Raw genomic sequence first — 17,655 nt, 5'->3', positions numbered from 1 at the left:
AAACAAAAGATGAATACCTATCTTCTTTTCCCTTAAAAGGTAAATAACAGGAGGAATGTGCCCTGGTTTTGATTGGTAAAATCATACAGGACTGAAAGGTTCTAATATCCTTTCTTCTACCTGTGTGGCCCTGATCAGAACTAACCACAGGCACACCTGTGATTGAGCTTCAAAACAATGAGCAAAGAGCCATGATTGATACCAGAAGATGTTACCAGACACCTTTTCAGATGTTGCTGTCACACATATCAGGAGACTACCAACTGCAAGGATTGGGAGTATATGCTACCGGTACCAACAATCCCTCTGATGTTGCCATCTTGCCATCTTAAGTAATCAGGGATGAAGTGTATGATTGCTATGCATGTACAACCGTTGTTATGTGTGAACATGCACCTTGAAGATCCAGTAGTTGATCTGCTGATACCAGAGCTGTACTTGCATGATTAATTCATATGCAGAAAGTTTTAATAGGATTTATTTTCTTTGCAATGATACATTAGACAAATACCACATTAAAATAAATATGTCAACACCAAAAAAAGGTAAAAATATTTTCCGTTTAATGCTCAAACACAACTTGAGAACTTCTTGGTTAGGGAGAAAGTATTTTAAAGGAAAAGAAGAGCTGTTTTTTATACTCCTCTTCTCTACCTTTAAGGAGTCTCAGTGTGGCTAACAATTGCCTTCCCTTCTTCTCCCTTAAATAGATACTTTGTGAGATAGGTGGGGCTGAGGTGACTAGCCCAAGATAACCCAGCAGGTTTTATGTGGAGGAGCAGGGAAAACAAACCCAGTTCACCAGATAAAATTCCTTCACTTACGTGGAGGTGTGGGGAATCAAACTTGATTCTCCAGATCGAGTCCACTGCTCTTAATCGCTACACCATGCCAGTACTTTCCCCTGAAATGCCAATAAGTGTCCAACAGGGAGGAGGCCAAATGTTGCATGGGACTGTTAGGCTTGGAGCCAGGATTATAGGGATTCCTAAGAAGAGGAGTCTTAATTGCTCTGCATCCCATTAAATTAACTACACTCCACTGCAGCTGAATTTGGAATAGCAATTATGCCTGTTGCAAATCTTGTATTAAGAAAGTTGAGACCCTTAGTTTACTGCATATGTTTTTTTTAATTTTCTGGGCTGATCTACAATCTTTCCCCCACTTATATAAGGATTGTAGACTGTAGCAAGCCCTTTAGCAACCCCTCCCACTGGCTCGCTGCATCCCTAGAAAAGTGACCAAATTACCTCTTATTCTAAAAAAAAGATGCCTTTCTCAGCAAAAAGGAAAAGACACGCTATTAGCATCCACTGATTATATGGTTGCTATTTTACAAGATGTACTACTGATCTCTGGGCTACAGCAATCAATTCCACTGGAGAAAATGACAATTTAGGAGGGAGGTGTCTACGGCATCACATGTCCACTGAGCTCCCTCCCCTTACTAAACTATCACCCTTCCCAAGCACTGCCCCATATTTCCAGAGATTTCCCAAGCTACTGTTGGCAACCCTAGGTTTTATCCCCATTTTAATCCATTTAATTATTAGGAATACTCGCTTCCATGGGGAATGCTTGCTTCCATGGTCTGAAGATTCTGGATATGATTGAGCTTCAAATGTAATTTGGATAGGATAGCGCTCTTGAAAAGAACATATAGTTTATGATGTTTTAAACCATAGCATTTAATCATGCAAGTTATATGGGAGTAATTCACTAGGCACCAAGCACTTCAGAAGCTTACTTTAGTTGGAAGAAACGAAACTCATGGGGCAGCCTAACACTGAGTTTTTCAGGTGGTTTGGGAAAACAGGGCCCCACCAAGGAGATAAGGAATTAGCAGAAGCTCACAAATACAGATAAAGGTAAAATAGAAACCAGTAGTTGTTATAGAAACCTTTTACGCAAGGTGTTTTTGACTTCAGTTTCACCAAATATGGGAATGGGCAAGGTGTGGTAAAAGCTGGGATGAGATGACCAGGTCTGTACGTCTTCTTGACTCAAACCAATGGTCAGAAGACAAGGAGGAATGTTTGTAAGAGGGTATAAATTATGTTACGCAAGCAACAGCCCCTTTAAACCTCCTCCCTGTTGCTAACAGAGAAGAGTTCCCTCTTCTGCGCAAAATTAAAAAAAACAATAAATCTCTAAACACTGAAAAAGCTTTTAAATGGTTATTTTTGTAACCGGTCAGAGCTTTTGCTCTGTGGACAGGGCCTTGCCCATGCCTATCCCTCTTGAGTGTGATTCCCATGTTGAAATGGGTTTACATGGACTCTGGAGTATTTATACTAATGCTTAAAGACCTCAAACAGTGCGCTACTATCTTTTCCCTTTTGTGTGGTAACAGTCAGGTGTGTTTTTGAACTCCACTTATCTGACACCATTGCTTTGATCCAAATTAAGCCACCTGCAGCAGTGTTTAAAAGCTAAACTACACCCAAACATGTAGCTTGGCTCTCAGTTCTGGAAAAACAAGTTTGGTGATGATAGGGCTAAGTAGTCACAGTATTTGTTTATCCACCTTCCATTCTTGAGTTGGTAGGGAAGAAATGTCTCTTTCCACCCAGTCTTCCCAACACTGTATGTAGGGACAGATAATCAGATCACATTCTGGAGATATTTCTGGTTGGCCACTCAAGAAATGAAATTATTCTCACCAGTGAGGGAACTTACAGAACAATTCTAAGTAGGTTTTACAGATTCCCAGTCAAGTTTATTCTGTGGGGCTTATTTCCAAGAAAGTGTTTTTAGGAAAGCAGTGCCTTTCACTTTTCTACCTGAAGGAAACTTTCCACATTGATATCTATGAAGGAAACTTAAATGTCTGCTGTGGGATTTCTATGTTGCAGAAGATTCTGGGGTGTACTTTAGTGTGGACAATCATTTCATGTAGAACGCTGGCTAGATGTTTCTCTGTAACTGCACAGAAGTGTTAATATTTCTCTGATAAATATCTCCCATCTACAGATGCTTTTAATCCTTGTGAGGAAAAGGGAAGTTGGCAATCCTCATTTTCTCTGACAAAGCTGATTTCTATCTGGCATATAGTGTGTGTTTGTGAGGGAGATAGAAAGAGAACACTTCTTCCTGCCCCAGGGCAATAGCCCCACCCAAATAAACTCCTCTTTTGCTGCCTTTAAATAGAGGCCAAATACACTTCGCAAAGGCCACAAGTTGCCATAGAGGCTTATAGCCCTATTGCAGCTGTAAGTTCCTGGCAGAAACTCTGTTTAGAAATATCACGCGGCAATTTGGACTAGGACTGTTTTGAACTGGAGGAAGGACTCCAACCTTCCCATCCATGCTGTTTCCCCAAGACAAATCAGCATAGGAGGGAGCTTATTTGCAAAATGGCAGTGAATTTCTGTGGCAGACTTGCAGACATTGTAACACGTAGCTTGGCCCCAAAATTCAAGTCTTTGAAAGGGCCAGTCATGGACCTTATTTCTTATAAAGCTATACCCTCAATTGACAACAGTGTCAATTACTAATGACATATAAATTCTAACCTGCGATGATTTGGGGCTTTTCATAGTGAAATATTAGGTTGCAAAATAATCCAGAGTCTTTTGAGCATTGTATGAATAAACAGCTATTGGGAGGCTATAAAAGAAAAAGCTATTTACAGGACTCCTCAGATACCCCGGCTTAGACTTCACCTCTCTCTGGATCTAGTCTCTTTAGATCTCTATTAGCAGCAACTGTAGAATTGGATAAGGGTATTATGCAACCCTAAAAATCTATGGAGAGCTTTTTTTAAAAAAACTTCCTGTGTCGTATGTGGCCGTCTCTAGGGGAAACACAAATACTATACATGTAAAAAGTTCATTCAAGAAAAAAGATTTGTACTCAATGGTCAAAACTCCTGGACAGTACTGGTGCACAAAGAGGAAAAAAAAATCCCCAAACGGTAGTGTAATACCGCTTCAAGAATCCACCAAAACATGTTGGATCTTGAGCATCGCTCGCCTTGTATGGCTTGTTTAGATAGCATGAAACGAGTTCTGCCTCACGCAAGTTTATTTATGAATTCACTTCATTTATATCAGGTACTTTTTTGCTGAGGCGTATTACAACACGCGCAGAAACTCAACTACGTCCCACCAGTGGGTGACGTAGTCTTATGTCAGAGGAGGACGGGCGGGGCGGTGGTTGTTAGTCGCCGGCTCTTCCGCTTTCCCGGCAGCCTGCGGGCGGCAGTTTGTTCCCCCCCCCACTCGTCGTTCCAGCCTCAGATAAGGTTGGGGTGAGGCGTTATCGTTTGTCCTCGCGAGAAGCGGCTGAGATGCGGGCTGCGATTGGCGGGCAGCGCTGGGCAGCTCCTGCTTTCCCTGCCGTCCCTGCAGCGGCCACCATTGACGGCTGAGCCAGCGAGCGATCAGCTGGAGGAGGAAGTGGACGCCGACACGGAGAGCGGCCATTGTAAGCAGGTTATGCCTTGTTATGGGGTGGGGAGGAGGGAAAGAGGTTGAGAGGCGCTGATCTAAAGGGGGGGGGGGGTTGCTCGTAGCCAATGCCCCTACTTTGGAGCTGCTGGAATCTCCATTTTGTCTCTTCCAGGCTTGGTCCTCCCTCTACCACCGCGCGTTTCCTTTCTCTTCCCTTTGCAAGATTTGAGGGGCCAGGTTCGGCTGTGCCGATCTTCCTACCCCTCGAGTCTTCAGTATATCCCACATCCTTATTTGTTCGGTTCACTGGGCTTGGTAGGCAGTAGCAGCTTCTTGGGGGCAACCCTCGTGGAAATGGGTGGAAATCTTGGTGGCAACGCTCGTGGAAATGTTATCATTCATCCAGGGAGAAAATGCAGCCTCATCTCTCTCCCCCACTCCTGGCCTGGTTGTCTCCACTATTCCGACCACTTCTGTTGTTAGGGCTATATATATATATAGAGAGAGAGAGAGAGAGGCACTTAAATCCTAGCTTTTTTTTTCTTGAAAGGAGTGTACATTCCTCGTTTTAGTGGATCAAGCGGAGGAACAGCAGCTGGCCCATCTTTGCTTTGTAAGAAAATGTAAACTTAAACTGTTTTCCAAATCCTAGTTTACATTAAAATTACCCTATTCCTTCCTTACACTGGGCTCATAAAGTGGATTAGGCAGAACAGTTGTAACTTACAGATGCTTTTTCTGTAAGCGTCATAATATAGCATGTCTCCCCGGATCCTTATTTTCCTTCACAGAAAATACATTGGAATTAGCCATAATATTGTTACAACAGCATTGTAAGGTGGGCTAAGATTGTAACTGACAAGAGTCATAACAGTAGAGAAGAAAACCGTTTTCCCTTTTCTTTATATTATTCCTGCAAGGTAGGTGTGAGTCTGATCTTTTTTATAATATAATTTTTATAATTGGTGTGAAAAAAAGCATCCTTTTCTTGTGCATTGAGAGTGCTGTTAAATCACAGTCGACTTATGGCAACCACTTAAAGCTTTTCCACTCTAAGTTTTCCTTTACAGAGATCAAAGCTGTGTTTATAGTCTTCTTCCCACCCCCAATCCCCCACCCCCAATTATCTTTACAGAAACCCTGTGAAGTGAGTCTGACTGAAAGTAACTGGATTGAAGTTTCCTGCACACCCATGTGCTTCATAACTGGGGGGGGGGGGGGGATTTGAACCTTGGTCTCCAGACATTACTAACCACTATACATACTGGCTCTCTTTTTCCATTTTCTCTTGTCATACTGTTGGCTGGATTTTTTTCTACAGGATAGCAAGAGACGTTCTCAGCACCTTCAGTTTTCATGGAAGTCTTGATGTTGAACAGTGGTTATAAATGTGCAAACTTGTTCCGTTTTTAGAGTAACTGTCTCACAGACATAGCACTGCTATCTTCTCTTTGAATATTTTGCCTTGTGTTTAGAAGTGGGCCTGAGGGTAGTTTTCCGCTTTCAACTCCACCCAGAGTCAAGACTTGAAGTAGCTTTCTTTCTGCCTAGAGATGGACCTGTTTTCTAGTAAATAACCAGTCAGTGAGAAAGTAATTCAGTTTTCAAGGCATGCTTTTATTACTTGTAATAATGTTTCTGGTGAGAAATATGTTAGATTGAGGAAGATGAATCATACTGCCTTAAGTAGAGTTTATGTCAACTGACCAAAGTAATGGCAGCACTTTATTTAAGCATCTACCATTATCTGTTTAGCAAAATTAGGGCCCAGCTGCATAATTTCTTATAGGTAAGGCTGTTGGAAATTTTATGATTTGCTTTGAGGCAACACTGAGGTAAGCAACTTCCCTAAGTTGACTGAAGGAAGATAACATGCAAAGCTGCCCTCGTAGGAAAAAGCAGCTGACTTTGTTTTGCCTGAAGGACAGCATTGCTCAATCACATGTTGCAGTAGATAACCCTCGCACAGGGCAACAAGATCTAAATCCTGGTTCAGTTGCAACAGCGTATGAGGAAGCTATTCAATAGCACAGTCCCCTTATGGTAAGTTGGTCTGTACCTTTTAGAAGATGATTCTGTGGAAGCAGTTTTCGGGCTTCTACCATTTCAGTTATAGTGTGAAGCCTGTTTCCAACAATCTCTTCAGCTGGGCATGTTGTCTTGCTTAATTTCACTTTTCTTTCCCCCCATGTCTATTCGTAGAGTGACAGCAAAGATAGATGTTACTGGTACTAGTTAAATAGTTGTATCTCATCTTTTCATCCTCTTGGCAGCTAAAATAAAATAGAACAAAATGGACTATTTTAACAAAAAACTCAGAACCATTATCATGTAATAGACAACTGGAGACATTCACCCTGTGCATCTTCCCTAGATGGTCTTCTTATTAAGTAGCCTGTTAATAGATGTAACAAGCTGAACTATTTTCAGAATTCCAAGAAGTGGCTCTTCTTCCAATGGAGGAACACCATTTAAATTGGAGGAAGACTCTTAGGCGGAAAAATATTCTTTCACCATGCGTATGGATCTACATCAATGGATGAAGCAAATAAGGAAACAAGGAGTGGCAGCAAGCACCTCAGAGATGTGGAAACATAATGTAGGCTTAAAAGCCATCATGTAGTAACTGTTCTGTTGGAAATAACTTTTATGGGAATGTTCTCAGTTGGAGATACTCAAATGAAGACTTGGATTCTAAAGCATGCTTAGGCAGGATTCCATAGTCATTGAGGGTTCTATGGAATTGGAAGACAAGCCCTCCTTCTTGAAAGACAATAGGTGTAACAAGCAGAACTGTATTCAGAATTCCTTAATCCACTAGCCATCAACACAGCATTCTGGAATTGCTTGTTTCCACCATGTTTCCAGTTGGGTAAAGAGAAAGGAATTGGATATATGCTCTCAATTATAGCGGTGGAACTGCAAAGAGCCTGATTTTTTTTTAACACAGGCCAATTGGACTACCCATGATGAAGGGATAATCAAAAGAGGTTCTTGGGCTGATCAAAATGGGTGCACAGGCTTATACCATGACAGTGGTTCTTTGGACATGTGGGCCCAGTTTGTGAAGGACGTCAGTAACCAGCATCTAGAATTGAATGTGGAAGCAAACTGGAAACCTGGTACAATCACTGCAGTGTTTGGTGTGGGCCTTAAATTGCCCTAAGCAGTAACCAGATGAGCAACTGAGTTTTGTACCAGCTGAAATTTCTGAGTTGTTTCCAAGGTCCACCCGACATAAAATACATGGCAGTCATCCAACCCAGAGGCTAGAGTAGCATGGATCAGTAAGATCAGGTTGGCTGAATCTATAATTTCTTACCAAAATATAGCTGGGGAAAAGCAGTTAAGACAACCTGTATTGCTTAGAGAGCAGTTTTGAGCCTGAAAGTATCAGTAGGTTCTTTACATAGTTGGATAACAATAGTTTCAGGCCATGTAAAACAGGTAGGTTGGCCCTCTTGAACATAAGCTGTTCCAACCGACATCCAGTCTACATTCAACTTCATCTTGTGTCCTATGAGTAGGGGCAATTTAAAGTATAGTCAGTTTTTCTTCCAACCAGTGTCGTCCTGGTGGGAATAACCTTGGTTCTAAGAACTGGGACAGGAAGTGGCAGCCCCCATCTCTCAGTAGTGTAGTGGTTAAGAGTAGGTGGATTCTAATCTGGAGAACTGGGGTTGATTCCCCACTCCTCCACCTGAGTGGCAGAAGCTTATCTGGTGAACCAGATGTGTTTCCGGACTCTTACATGCCTGCTGGGTGACCTTGGGCTAGTCACAGTTCTTCGGAACTCTCAGTCCCACCTACCTCACAAGATGTCTTGTGGGGACAGGAAGGGAAAAGAGTTTGTAAGCCACCTTGAGTTTCCTTACAGGAGAGAAAGGGGAGTATAAATCCAAACTCTTCTTCTACTTGCATTTTCCTGTCCCCCTGTTATACTAATTTGGTGGTAACTCAATTGTCATTCATAGATCTGCAATGTCTAGTTTGGTCTTTAGATCTGATTTATTAGTTCAGTTTCCCTGACTGTCAAGAGAAGAGAGTTGAAAACCTGCTGGTGGCGAATCTGAAAAAACCCCCACACCTTTCTGGTATGAGACCCAGTGACTTCATTCCTTGACTGCAGTGTTTAGTTACAGCTCTAGGGTCTGCTGAAATAAAGGGAACAGTTACCTTCATCCCAGATTTGGTACAATGTTTATTCAATTGCAGGATTTGTTTTATTCTAGGTGTTCTATCCCAAAAATCAGAGGGTCACCTGATACTTGCATACAAGGTATAGTTATGTCCAATAATTTTTAAAAAGTGTATAATTTTTTTAGGGAGGTTGTCTTACTTTCAGGGTCACCTTCCTTTTGAGTAATTTTTTTTCTATATATGTAATACAATTCATGGGTCCAGTTTCTCTGAAACCATAGACAGGCCATGCACGGAAAGCTTTACTCCTTGGTTGCTTCCTCATGTATTCAAAAAGTGACTCACAGTTCATTTATAAAATAGTCTCTAAAATGGTCAGCATTGTGTGTGCTCTCCTAACTGAGATGTCTTCTGCTTAGAGATTGTTAGATTTCTGAGGCCACTCAGAAGTTGATATTTCCTCTACGGTGATTCAGCCAAATGAATCAGCTCATCTTGGAGTCCTGTTGGATGACAGCAGCGAAGGATCTGAACTTGATCAAACAAACCTGTAGGCAGGGGTGATCGGATGTGCATGAACTTCAGGAAGCATTTAACACCTTTGAAAGGTTCTTAGAGGAACTTGGCTGTCATGGGGTAAGAGCATAGATAGATAATTAGTGTCAAAACAGGAAGCATTGAAATAAATGTAATTTTAGATATTTATATCTTGTTTTTCTCAGTGAAGACTAAAGGCAGCATCCAATGTGGTTCTTCCCCTCTTCATTTTATACTCAATACAGTGTTATCCCTTTGAGATAGATAAGGCTGAGAGAAAGAATATGTGGCTGACCCAAGGTCCCACCCAGCAAACTTCCGCTGAATAGTTGGGATTCCCTAATTTGCCAGTTACCACTACACCAAGGAGTGCTTTGAATCTTCCGTGGGATTCAGGGCGGTCCAACTTCACTATACGTTATTGGAGGGGGAGAAAATGGTGAATGGTCAAGTTTGTTTATGGTGCTGAATTTCTGAAATAGGGAAATTTCAGACGATCTCTCTAAACTAGGTATATAAATATCAAAATTACTCGAACTTTGTAATGTATGTGCAAAAGTGGTACACAATAGAACAGGTTTTTTAAATTATAAATATGCTGGTAGACCTGAACTCGCTGTGAATTGGCAGGAAAAGGATCTTAGAAAGTTTCTTGACTTCACTGCGGAGGCAGTTAAAAAGGGAGCCAGCAGGCAAGAAAGCTGACAATAAAATTAATGGTGTCATCATGCCACTACATAAATATTTGAATCCACAGTTAGAAAATTACAATTGTTCCATCTTATAAATGCCATAGTGCACCTTGCAGAGCTACAGAAATAAAGATAAAATGATCTAGACAAGTTGGTGCACTTGATGTTTAACTTGAGGGCATCCTGGCTTGTTTTGAGATGAATGGAGACCTCTTTTTGATAGTGTTAAAACTATTGGGACAAATTATGCTTAATTGATTTAAGTTATTCACTACGCAACAGGGAAGGATTAAAAGCAATTGGACAAGTTTTGTGTGGCTGGCCAGGCTTTTTAAGGGTTGCTAACTGGTGGGAAAAAATGGAACTTAAATGAAGAAAAGCTGCTTCTTAGTATGAATGCTGTGTTGGAAGAAAATCTTGAAATATATTTACCTCGGAGCTTTTTTAGAGTTCCTTATTTTTAGGCATGAGTCAGTTTGATCTAAATGGCCTGTTAAGCAACAGTTGTGTGTGTTCAGTTTTAATGCCAGTGTTAATATACATAGCAAAGTGAAGATTAAAATATTTTTGAAAGGTGCTTAAAATAGACTTGGAAAACTAGTTCAATTCCTGTAGTCCTCTGCTGCTAACCTTGGCATAGAGGGAGATGACGTGACATATTTTGAAGTAGGCCAGGCAGTTTTGTAGTGAAGAGGATATCCTTAGCAGAGGGGAAAACCAGCAAATAAATTCAAAACGTGTGGGACTCCTTAAAGGACATCCTAAAGCAGCAATAGCACGACATCCCAGTTCAAAGGTAATGTAAGAAATTGTTAATGAACCGTAGATACAGCAGAAGGAAACCTGAGAGAATTACTATGTTTACGGATGCTTTCAGAGAAAAAAACGCAAATTGCAAGGAACCGTTAGTGAATGAACTCCAACTGAAATGAGGCTATGAGACTTGGTAGCTATTTTTAGTGGGAAACTTTTGACACGTTCCTAAACGGATAAATGCTTTTTAAAAAATGTTCCTCTGGCATGTTAACTCTTTTCCTCCGTTGTCTGGTGTTAGTTTCCTCCCACCTTAATTTCTTTCTTGCCTAGATCAGTTTCTTTCTCAGATGGAGTGGGGAATGGCCAGTTCCTAAATTATGAGTCTTTGTTAGGCCGTTGGTGTTCCGCATAAAACCCCATGCTTTGTGGAAATGGTGTTCAGTCACTGGACGTACTCTTTGCTTCAGACAAATACATGTGTTTTGTTTAACTTTCCCCTGTGAAGGTTAGCTAGGTGTGGATTCTTCCTTTCTAGTTCTGCCAAGAATGAGTAAGGTGCTGGGGCAAGAAACAGGAAGGAACAAGTTTGACGTCAGACTGAATGGATTTAAACCAGAAAGTCTTGCCAGATGAAATATATACATATAACAGTAGCAGCGTCATCGGTGACTCCTGAGGTTGAGGGGGAAATTATAGGGAACAGGTAATCAGAGAGGCAAATCATGTTTTGTCAAAACCTGGCAGAAGGACTTGGTGGATTCTGCCTAAAATGTTGATGACTGTAGCTTGATTTGAACATGATGCTGGGTGTGCAAGAATTGACTTGCACAGCATTGTGCTTGCAGCATGTCACATATGTCGCTGACTCACTTTCAGCTGGATCGCCTAATTTGCATGTGCGGTAGCAATCCAGTGGTGGGCACTATCCTGAGCCAGCGTGGTGCTGTGGTTAAGAGCAAGCGGACTCTTAATTTGGAGAGCTGGGTTTTGGTTCTGCACTCCTCCACCTGAGTGGCAGAGGCTTATCTGGTGAACTAGGTTCGTTTCCCCAGTCCTACATTCCTGCTGGGTGACCTTGGGCTAGTCACAGTTCTTCGGAACTCTCTCAGCCCCACCTACCTCACAAGATGTCTGTTGTGGGGAGAGGAAGGGAAAAGAGTTTGTAATCCGCCTTGAGTCTCCTTACAGGACAGAAAGGTGGGGAATAAATCCAAACTCTTCTTCCTCCTCTGATGTGCTGGCATTGCAAATGTAGTGACTGAGAGCCCAGTTCAAATGAAACATGAGACTTGTGTAACATCACATAGGCAAGCTCTTCTTTCATACTCGGAGTTGCATTTAAATCAGGGCTGGAAGAAGATTGCATCTTAAATGAGAAGGCAGTTTTAGAACTGGTCTGTACACATTTGTGACTCAAGTGCCAATCTAAAAGACTTTTTAAAAGTGGGCTTTCAGTGGGCTGCCCTTTGCTGACGGAGTGTCAAGCATCTAGGCCAGAGATGGTGAACCTATGGCATGGGTGCCAGAGATGGCACTCAGAGCCTTTCTGTGGGCACGCGTGCACAGAGTTCATCATGTGGGGAGGGGGACGGAAAATCACCCCCACACAAACACCTAGGCTGGCCTGGGCATGATCTTTTACCTGGGAGTAAGCTCGGTTGCTGGCAATGGGGCTTACTTCTGAGTAAACCCTCTTAGGGTCGTGATTCACCCATTCGAAGCATTGCACAATTGCTTCACCAAGCTTACTCCTGAGTAACACACGTCTCGGAGCCAACTGTTTTTTCTAAACTAAAATCTCAGTATTCAGGTTAAATTGCCGTGTTGGCACTTTGCGATAAATAAGTGGGTTTTGGGTTGCAATTTGGGCACTCTGTCTTGAAAAGGTTCGCCATCACTGATCTGGGTCTTCATGAACAGCTGTCAGGGAAAGTTGCTTTATAAACCTGAGTTTCAAGGATTCTTCTATTTGCCGCTTAAACAGTTCTGACCAGGGGGAGCAGTAATTTGAATTGGACATTGTGGTACCAATTTACTAAACTGCTTGATTGTTTAAAGGTAGCCATTCATTATGTTATTAAAGCAATTCTTTTATGAATGATTCACGCCAGTATTAACTTTTATTGTGGCGAGTGCTTTGGCTGGGTGTCAGACTCTGTCATGAATTGTATCTAGAGGAGTAATGTCCTCAAGTGCACAGGGCTGTAGTTAGTGCTGTAGTAACCTGGAGTCTGTGCTGACATTACATTCCTTAGTAGCTCTTAATTTGTTAACAGTTGCCTGACTCTAGAGATGCATTGTGACCAACCATCTTTGATGTCAGAAGGATAGTACATTTCTTCTTCCTCCCTTTCATGCCCTCAGACTGTGCTGTTTATGTTGTGTGACGTAGGTAATAGGTTGGATGTCCCCTATATTGCTTAAAGGTTGCTCATAATGTTATTGTACCTTACGTTTTTTATTTGCATTGCTGTGTAACAGTTACAAGAAGTCCTTAGATGTTGAAAATGTATATAGCAGTGATGGTGAACCTTTTCGAGACCGAGTGCCAAAACTGCAACCCAAAATCCACGTATTTATCGCAAAGTGCCAACATACCAATTTAACCTGAATACTGAGGTTTTAGTTTAGAAAAAAGAGTTGGCTCCGAGGCATTCATTACTCAGGAGTAAGCTTGGTGGTATTTGGTGGCTTTGTTTTGAAGCAACCGTGCAACTCTTCCAATCAGTGAATCACGACCCTAGGAGGGTTTACTCAGAAGCAAGCCCCATTGCCAGCAACCGAGCTTACTCCCAGGTAAAGGATCGCGCTTTAGTTCTTTGCATGAAGATCAGTGGGGTTTAACAGTGCTTAACAGGGTTACCTACACTGCTTCCTCAAAACTAGGTCTTAGGTTTAATGCTAATAATCGAGCCCAGCAGCCCAGGCCAGCCTAGATGTGGGGGAGGGCACTCTGTTTGTGCGTGCCCACAGAGATTGCTCTGAGTGCCACCTCTGGCACTCGTGCCATATGTTCGCCACCACTGGTATATAGTGAGCAGAATGTTCGATATTTCCTGGATGTTATGCCTAAAAAAGGTTTTTGGATTGGATATAGTGAGCATTTCTGCGTAATATGGAGAAAAAATAGGAGGCCGCAGTTATTTTAATCTTGTCTTAAAAACTAATCGACATCTGTATTCTGTTTGATGCTTTCTTCATGAATTTGATTAACCTTATATTGGCCTCCAGGTTTGGGCAAAGGTTACTCTTGAAACCCTGTTTGAATTGTAAAGTCTGAACTTCCATTGTTTAGTAAAGACAAACATTGTGCGCCTCATTATCTGACTGCGGAACTGTAATATTTGTTTCTCAGTATTCCAAGAATGGAATCGAAGCCTTCCAGAATTCCACGGAGGGTGTCCACTCAGCCATTGAATTCTCAAATCACTCGGACCGGTGCTGGAAGCGGAGGAACCAGTTTTTCTGACTCATATCGTGCAAGAGACTCTTCACTGAGAGTGGAACCTGCATGCCAGGTAAATAGCATTTGGCAGTGGTGCTGATCTGTTTTCACTGTCAGCAGTATTTGGTGGTTCAACATGGTTGACATTAAAAGGAAAAAAATCATTTCCTCCATAAAGTTCTCCCTTAATAGATTCATTAGGAATTGGCCTAACTAAATATTGTATTGTCGAAGGCTTTCACGGCCGGAATCACTGGGGTGCTGTGTGGTTTCCAGGCTGCATGGCCGTGTTCTAGCAGCATTCTCTCCTGATGTTTCGCCTGCATCTGTGGCTGGCATCTTCAGAGCCTCTGAAGATGCCAGCCACAGATGCAGGCGAAATGTCAGGAGAGAATGCTGCTAGAACATGGCCATACAGCCCAGAAACCACACAACACCCCACTAACTCAATATTGTTCCTCTATGTAATGTTTCTATCCCTTGTTAGGTGGAACTTGTATCAATTACATCTAGAGCTTTCCTAGATCATTGAAAAATGAGTCCACTGACGTTTTCCCTTGGGGGAGCATCAGTCAGATTTTTACAGAATTCCACAGGAAGACCAAAAGGTTGTCACTGACACTTAGCAATAATGAATAGGGGTAACCGTTTTCCTTGGTTAAGGTCTGTGAACAGCTTGTATAGAAAATCTTGGAAGACATGAATGCTTATTTTCCCAAGTGTGCTGTTTCTTTTGCTCTGACCGCATTAGTCTTTGTAAATTGCAAGGGGTTTTTTTAATGCAAAAAAAAATAAATGCAATAAGGGAATCATGGAAACTTGCTCACATTAAAAAAGCACACAGCTTTAGTTAGGCGCTGTGTGCTAGTAATCTGTTTGAAATGTTAGCATCTGATCACGGCCTTTGTGGAAAACCTGGCATAAGAATACTGCTTTGCTTTGTGTCAGTGGCATGAGGACTGTTCTTATTTCCAGAAGCAGGGTCTTGTAGCAACTTAATTAAGAACCTTCATGTTGTTCTTTGAAGGGAACTTAAACTGATTTGCTAGAAAGCTGGTAGCCTGGGTGAAATAAAATCACGTACATAGCCTCAGTAAAGCTTGTGAAAAATGGAGTTACCGAATGTTATCTTGCCTTTGACTTTGGGAAAGTAACCTAGCACTGTATTCCTATGCCTGTTTGGGGATAAGACTCACAAAACTGGGGAGAAGGGGGGGGGGGGGCTTCTGTGACATAGAGTCCAAAAAAAGTCATACTAGATCTATTGCACAACATTTTCTTTACCTGAAAGGCCTGGAGAACTTATTAATTCTGGGGTAAGCTCCAGCACTGCGATAATGATCCGAGTTGGGATCCCTTGAGCCTGTTTTTTTTTTAAACTCACTTGGAAACTAGACATGGAATACCCAGCCTCTCACCTGGTTTGCCTGAATATAGTGGTTGTATCGCAGAGTGTGTTGGTTACGCGGTATTTTCCACAAAATTCCTGTTCTGTATGTTCATGGAAAATAGTGCATAATGATCTTCTGTTGTCCTGTTCTTGTTAATATCATTAGGTTCCTGTAGGATCTTGTGCTTGGGAGTGAGACAGAAAATTGTCCAACTAGTTTCTCCAAATAGTGCATCCATCATTTTAGAAACTTTGTTAATGTCATCTACCCCCATAGCCTTTTCTAAACTGAAGCTCTTTCAGATCAAAATGTATTTATTTTATTGCTATTCCACCTTTCTTTTCAGTTGGGACTCAGTTTGGCTTAATTGTTGTCCTCTACTTCGTTTTATCCTTACTGTAACCCCGTGATGTAACTGTGTAACTGGCCCAAGGTCGCTTGGCGATCTTCAGTGGCAGAGTGGGGATTCGAACCTTGATTTCCCAAATCCCGAGCTGGCACCCTAACCACTGCACCACATTGACTCTGACTGCTGTAGCTGAAGAAAGGATGGAGCCTACACAACAATCAGAGGCGTATATAGAGAAAACGTAGTCCGGTGCAAAATCTGAGTTTTCCACCCTCCCCCCGCCCCACCATGGGTGGCCGTCCTCGTCTACCATGACCAAACACCTTATTTTGCACCAGGTCATCAGGGAAGGAGTGGCTATTCCCCCCCCCCACGTGACAAAATGGCTGCAGGCTGTGGACATTTGACCCCATATGTCCCCCTGGGCGGTATGCCCCTGACAACAATAGTACCTGGTAAATGATTAGCGCTAGCCACAGCTGCTGCAGGCCTAGGCCTACAATCATTTGTTTTCCTGTCTGTTAAAAGCATGTTGATCATCTGCAGACCCCTAGCGCTCCTTGCCAGCTTCAACGAGTAAGCTTTAACTTCAGTTGAAATTCACTGCTGCTTATTCTACCAGAACTTCCACTCACTTGTTAAAGATGGCCAACAGCCATTTCTGGATGTACATTTCTGAAATGTAAAGAGATGAGGAGATTTGGTAATATATTGGAAGGATCACAATGGGAGCTGAGGTACAGTAAGCAGTGGTGAATTTCAACTGAAGTTGAACAGGATATAAGAGTAATGCCCAGGCTTCCTACTTCCTGGAGTTATTGGTGTGATGCACCTGCTATGGGAATACCAGCTTGCACTGTGCCCTAATTGATGCCTCCATGGGTAGGTAAAATACCTACAATGCAGCTTATTAATTGGGAACAAATTAAATGATACCAAGTAAGTTATCATGTTAATCAGCAGCAGGTTCTACAAGCGATGTAATAGTGCGTCTCTTGTGCATTGGTCAGATCTCACCTGGAATACTGTGTCTACTACTGAGCACCACAATTCAAGAAGGATATTGACAAACTGGAATCTGGGAGTTTTAGTAGACCACAAACTGAACATGAGTCAGCAGTGTGATATGGCAGCCAAGAAAGCCAATGCAATTCTGGGATGCATCAGTAAGAGGGAAGTAATTGTACCACTCTACTCTGCATTGGTCAGACCTCACTAGAGTACTGTGTTTTTTTAAACTCACTTGGAAACTAGACATGGAATACCCAGCCTCTCACCTGGTTTGCCTGAATATAGTGGTTCTCCTTTTCCATTAATTCTGGGCACCGCAATTCTGGGCACCGCAATTTAAGAAGGATATTGGCAAGCTGGAATGTGTCCACAGGAGGGCAGCCAAAATGGTGAAAGGTCTGGAATCTATGCCTTACGAAGAGAGACTTGGGGAGCTGGGGATGTTTAGTCTGGAGATAGCCATGTTAGCCATGTTTCAATATTTGAAGTAATGTCATGTTGAAAAGGGAGCAAGTTTTCTGCTGCTCCAGAGACTAGGACAAGGAGTAATGGATTCAAAGTGCAGGAAAATAAATTCCACCTAAACATTAGGAAGAACTTCCTGACGGTGAGGGCTGTTGGACAGTGGAGTACACTACCTCGGAGTGTGATGGAATTTTCCTCCTTTGGAGGTTTTTAAATAGAGGTGGATGGCCATCTATCAGGGGTGCTTTGATTATGTATTCCTGCATGGCAGGGGATTGGACTTGATGGACCTTGCAGTTTCTTCCATCTATATGATTGTAAATTAATGGAAAAGGAGAATAAAAGGAAATTAATAACAAAACAGTGAAAGATAGAAAACTAAGTCTTAAACTTGTTTTAGTTCATTAGCTTTATAAATTACTGATGAGTAAGGCAATATTAGTAATATGCGAACTGTATAACTACATAAATCAGT

General features: G+C 42.1%; 1 protein-coding gene across 9 annotated transcripts in view; it reads left to right on the top strand.

Moving 5' to 3' along the window:
• The first annotated feature begins 4,204 nt into the window (after nucleotides 1-4,204).
• Nucleotides 4,205-17,655, top strand: part of MARCHF7 (membrane associated ring-CH-type finger 7) — a 31,172-nt gene continuing 17,721 nt past the window's right edge. For 4 of the 9 annotated variants that reach the window (XR_007243514.1, XR_007243513.1, XR_007243512.1 and 1 more), the window contains exons 1-3: nucleotides 4,205-4,428; nucleotides 8,954-9,170; nucleotides 13,875-14,037. Coding sequence is in view for 5 of the 9 variants with exons in the window: in XM_048484422.1 (XP_048340379.1) it covers nucleotides 9,166-9,170; nucleotides 13,875-14,037 (168 nt within the window). In the remaining 4 variants the exon portion in view is untranslated. The remainder of the gene's footprint in view (nucleotides 4,429-8,953; nucleotides 9,171-13,874; nucleotides 14,038-17,655) is intronic. The other 5 variants (XM_048484422.1, XM_048484421.1, XM_048484425.1 and 2 more) reach the window with 2 other exon arrangements.

This window comes from Sphaerodactylus townsendi, linkage group LG02, assembly GCF_021028975.2.
Source record: "Sphaerodactylus townsendi isolate TG3544 linkage group LG02, MPM_Stown_v2.3, whole genome shotgun sequence".
NCBI lineage: Eukaryota > Metazoa > Chordata > Lepidosauria > Squamata > Sphaerodactylidae > Sphaerodactylus > Sphaerodactylus townsendi.
Note: the sequence above shows the minus strand (reverse complement) of the source record. Positions and strands in the feature narration are given on the sequence as shown.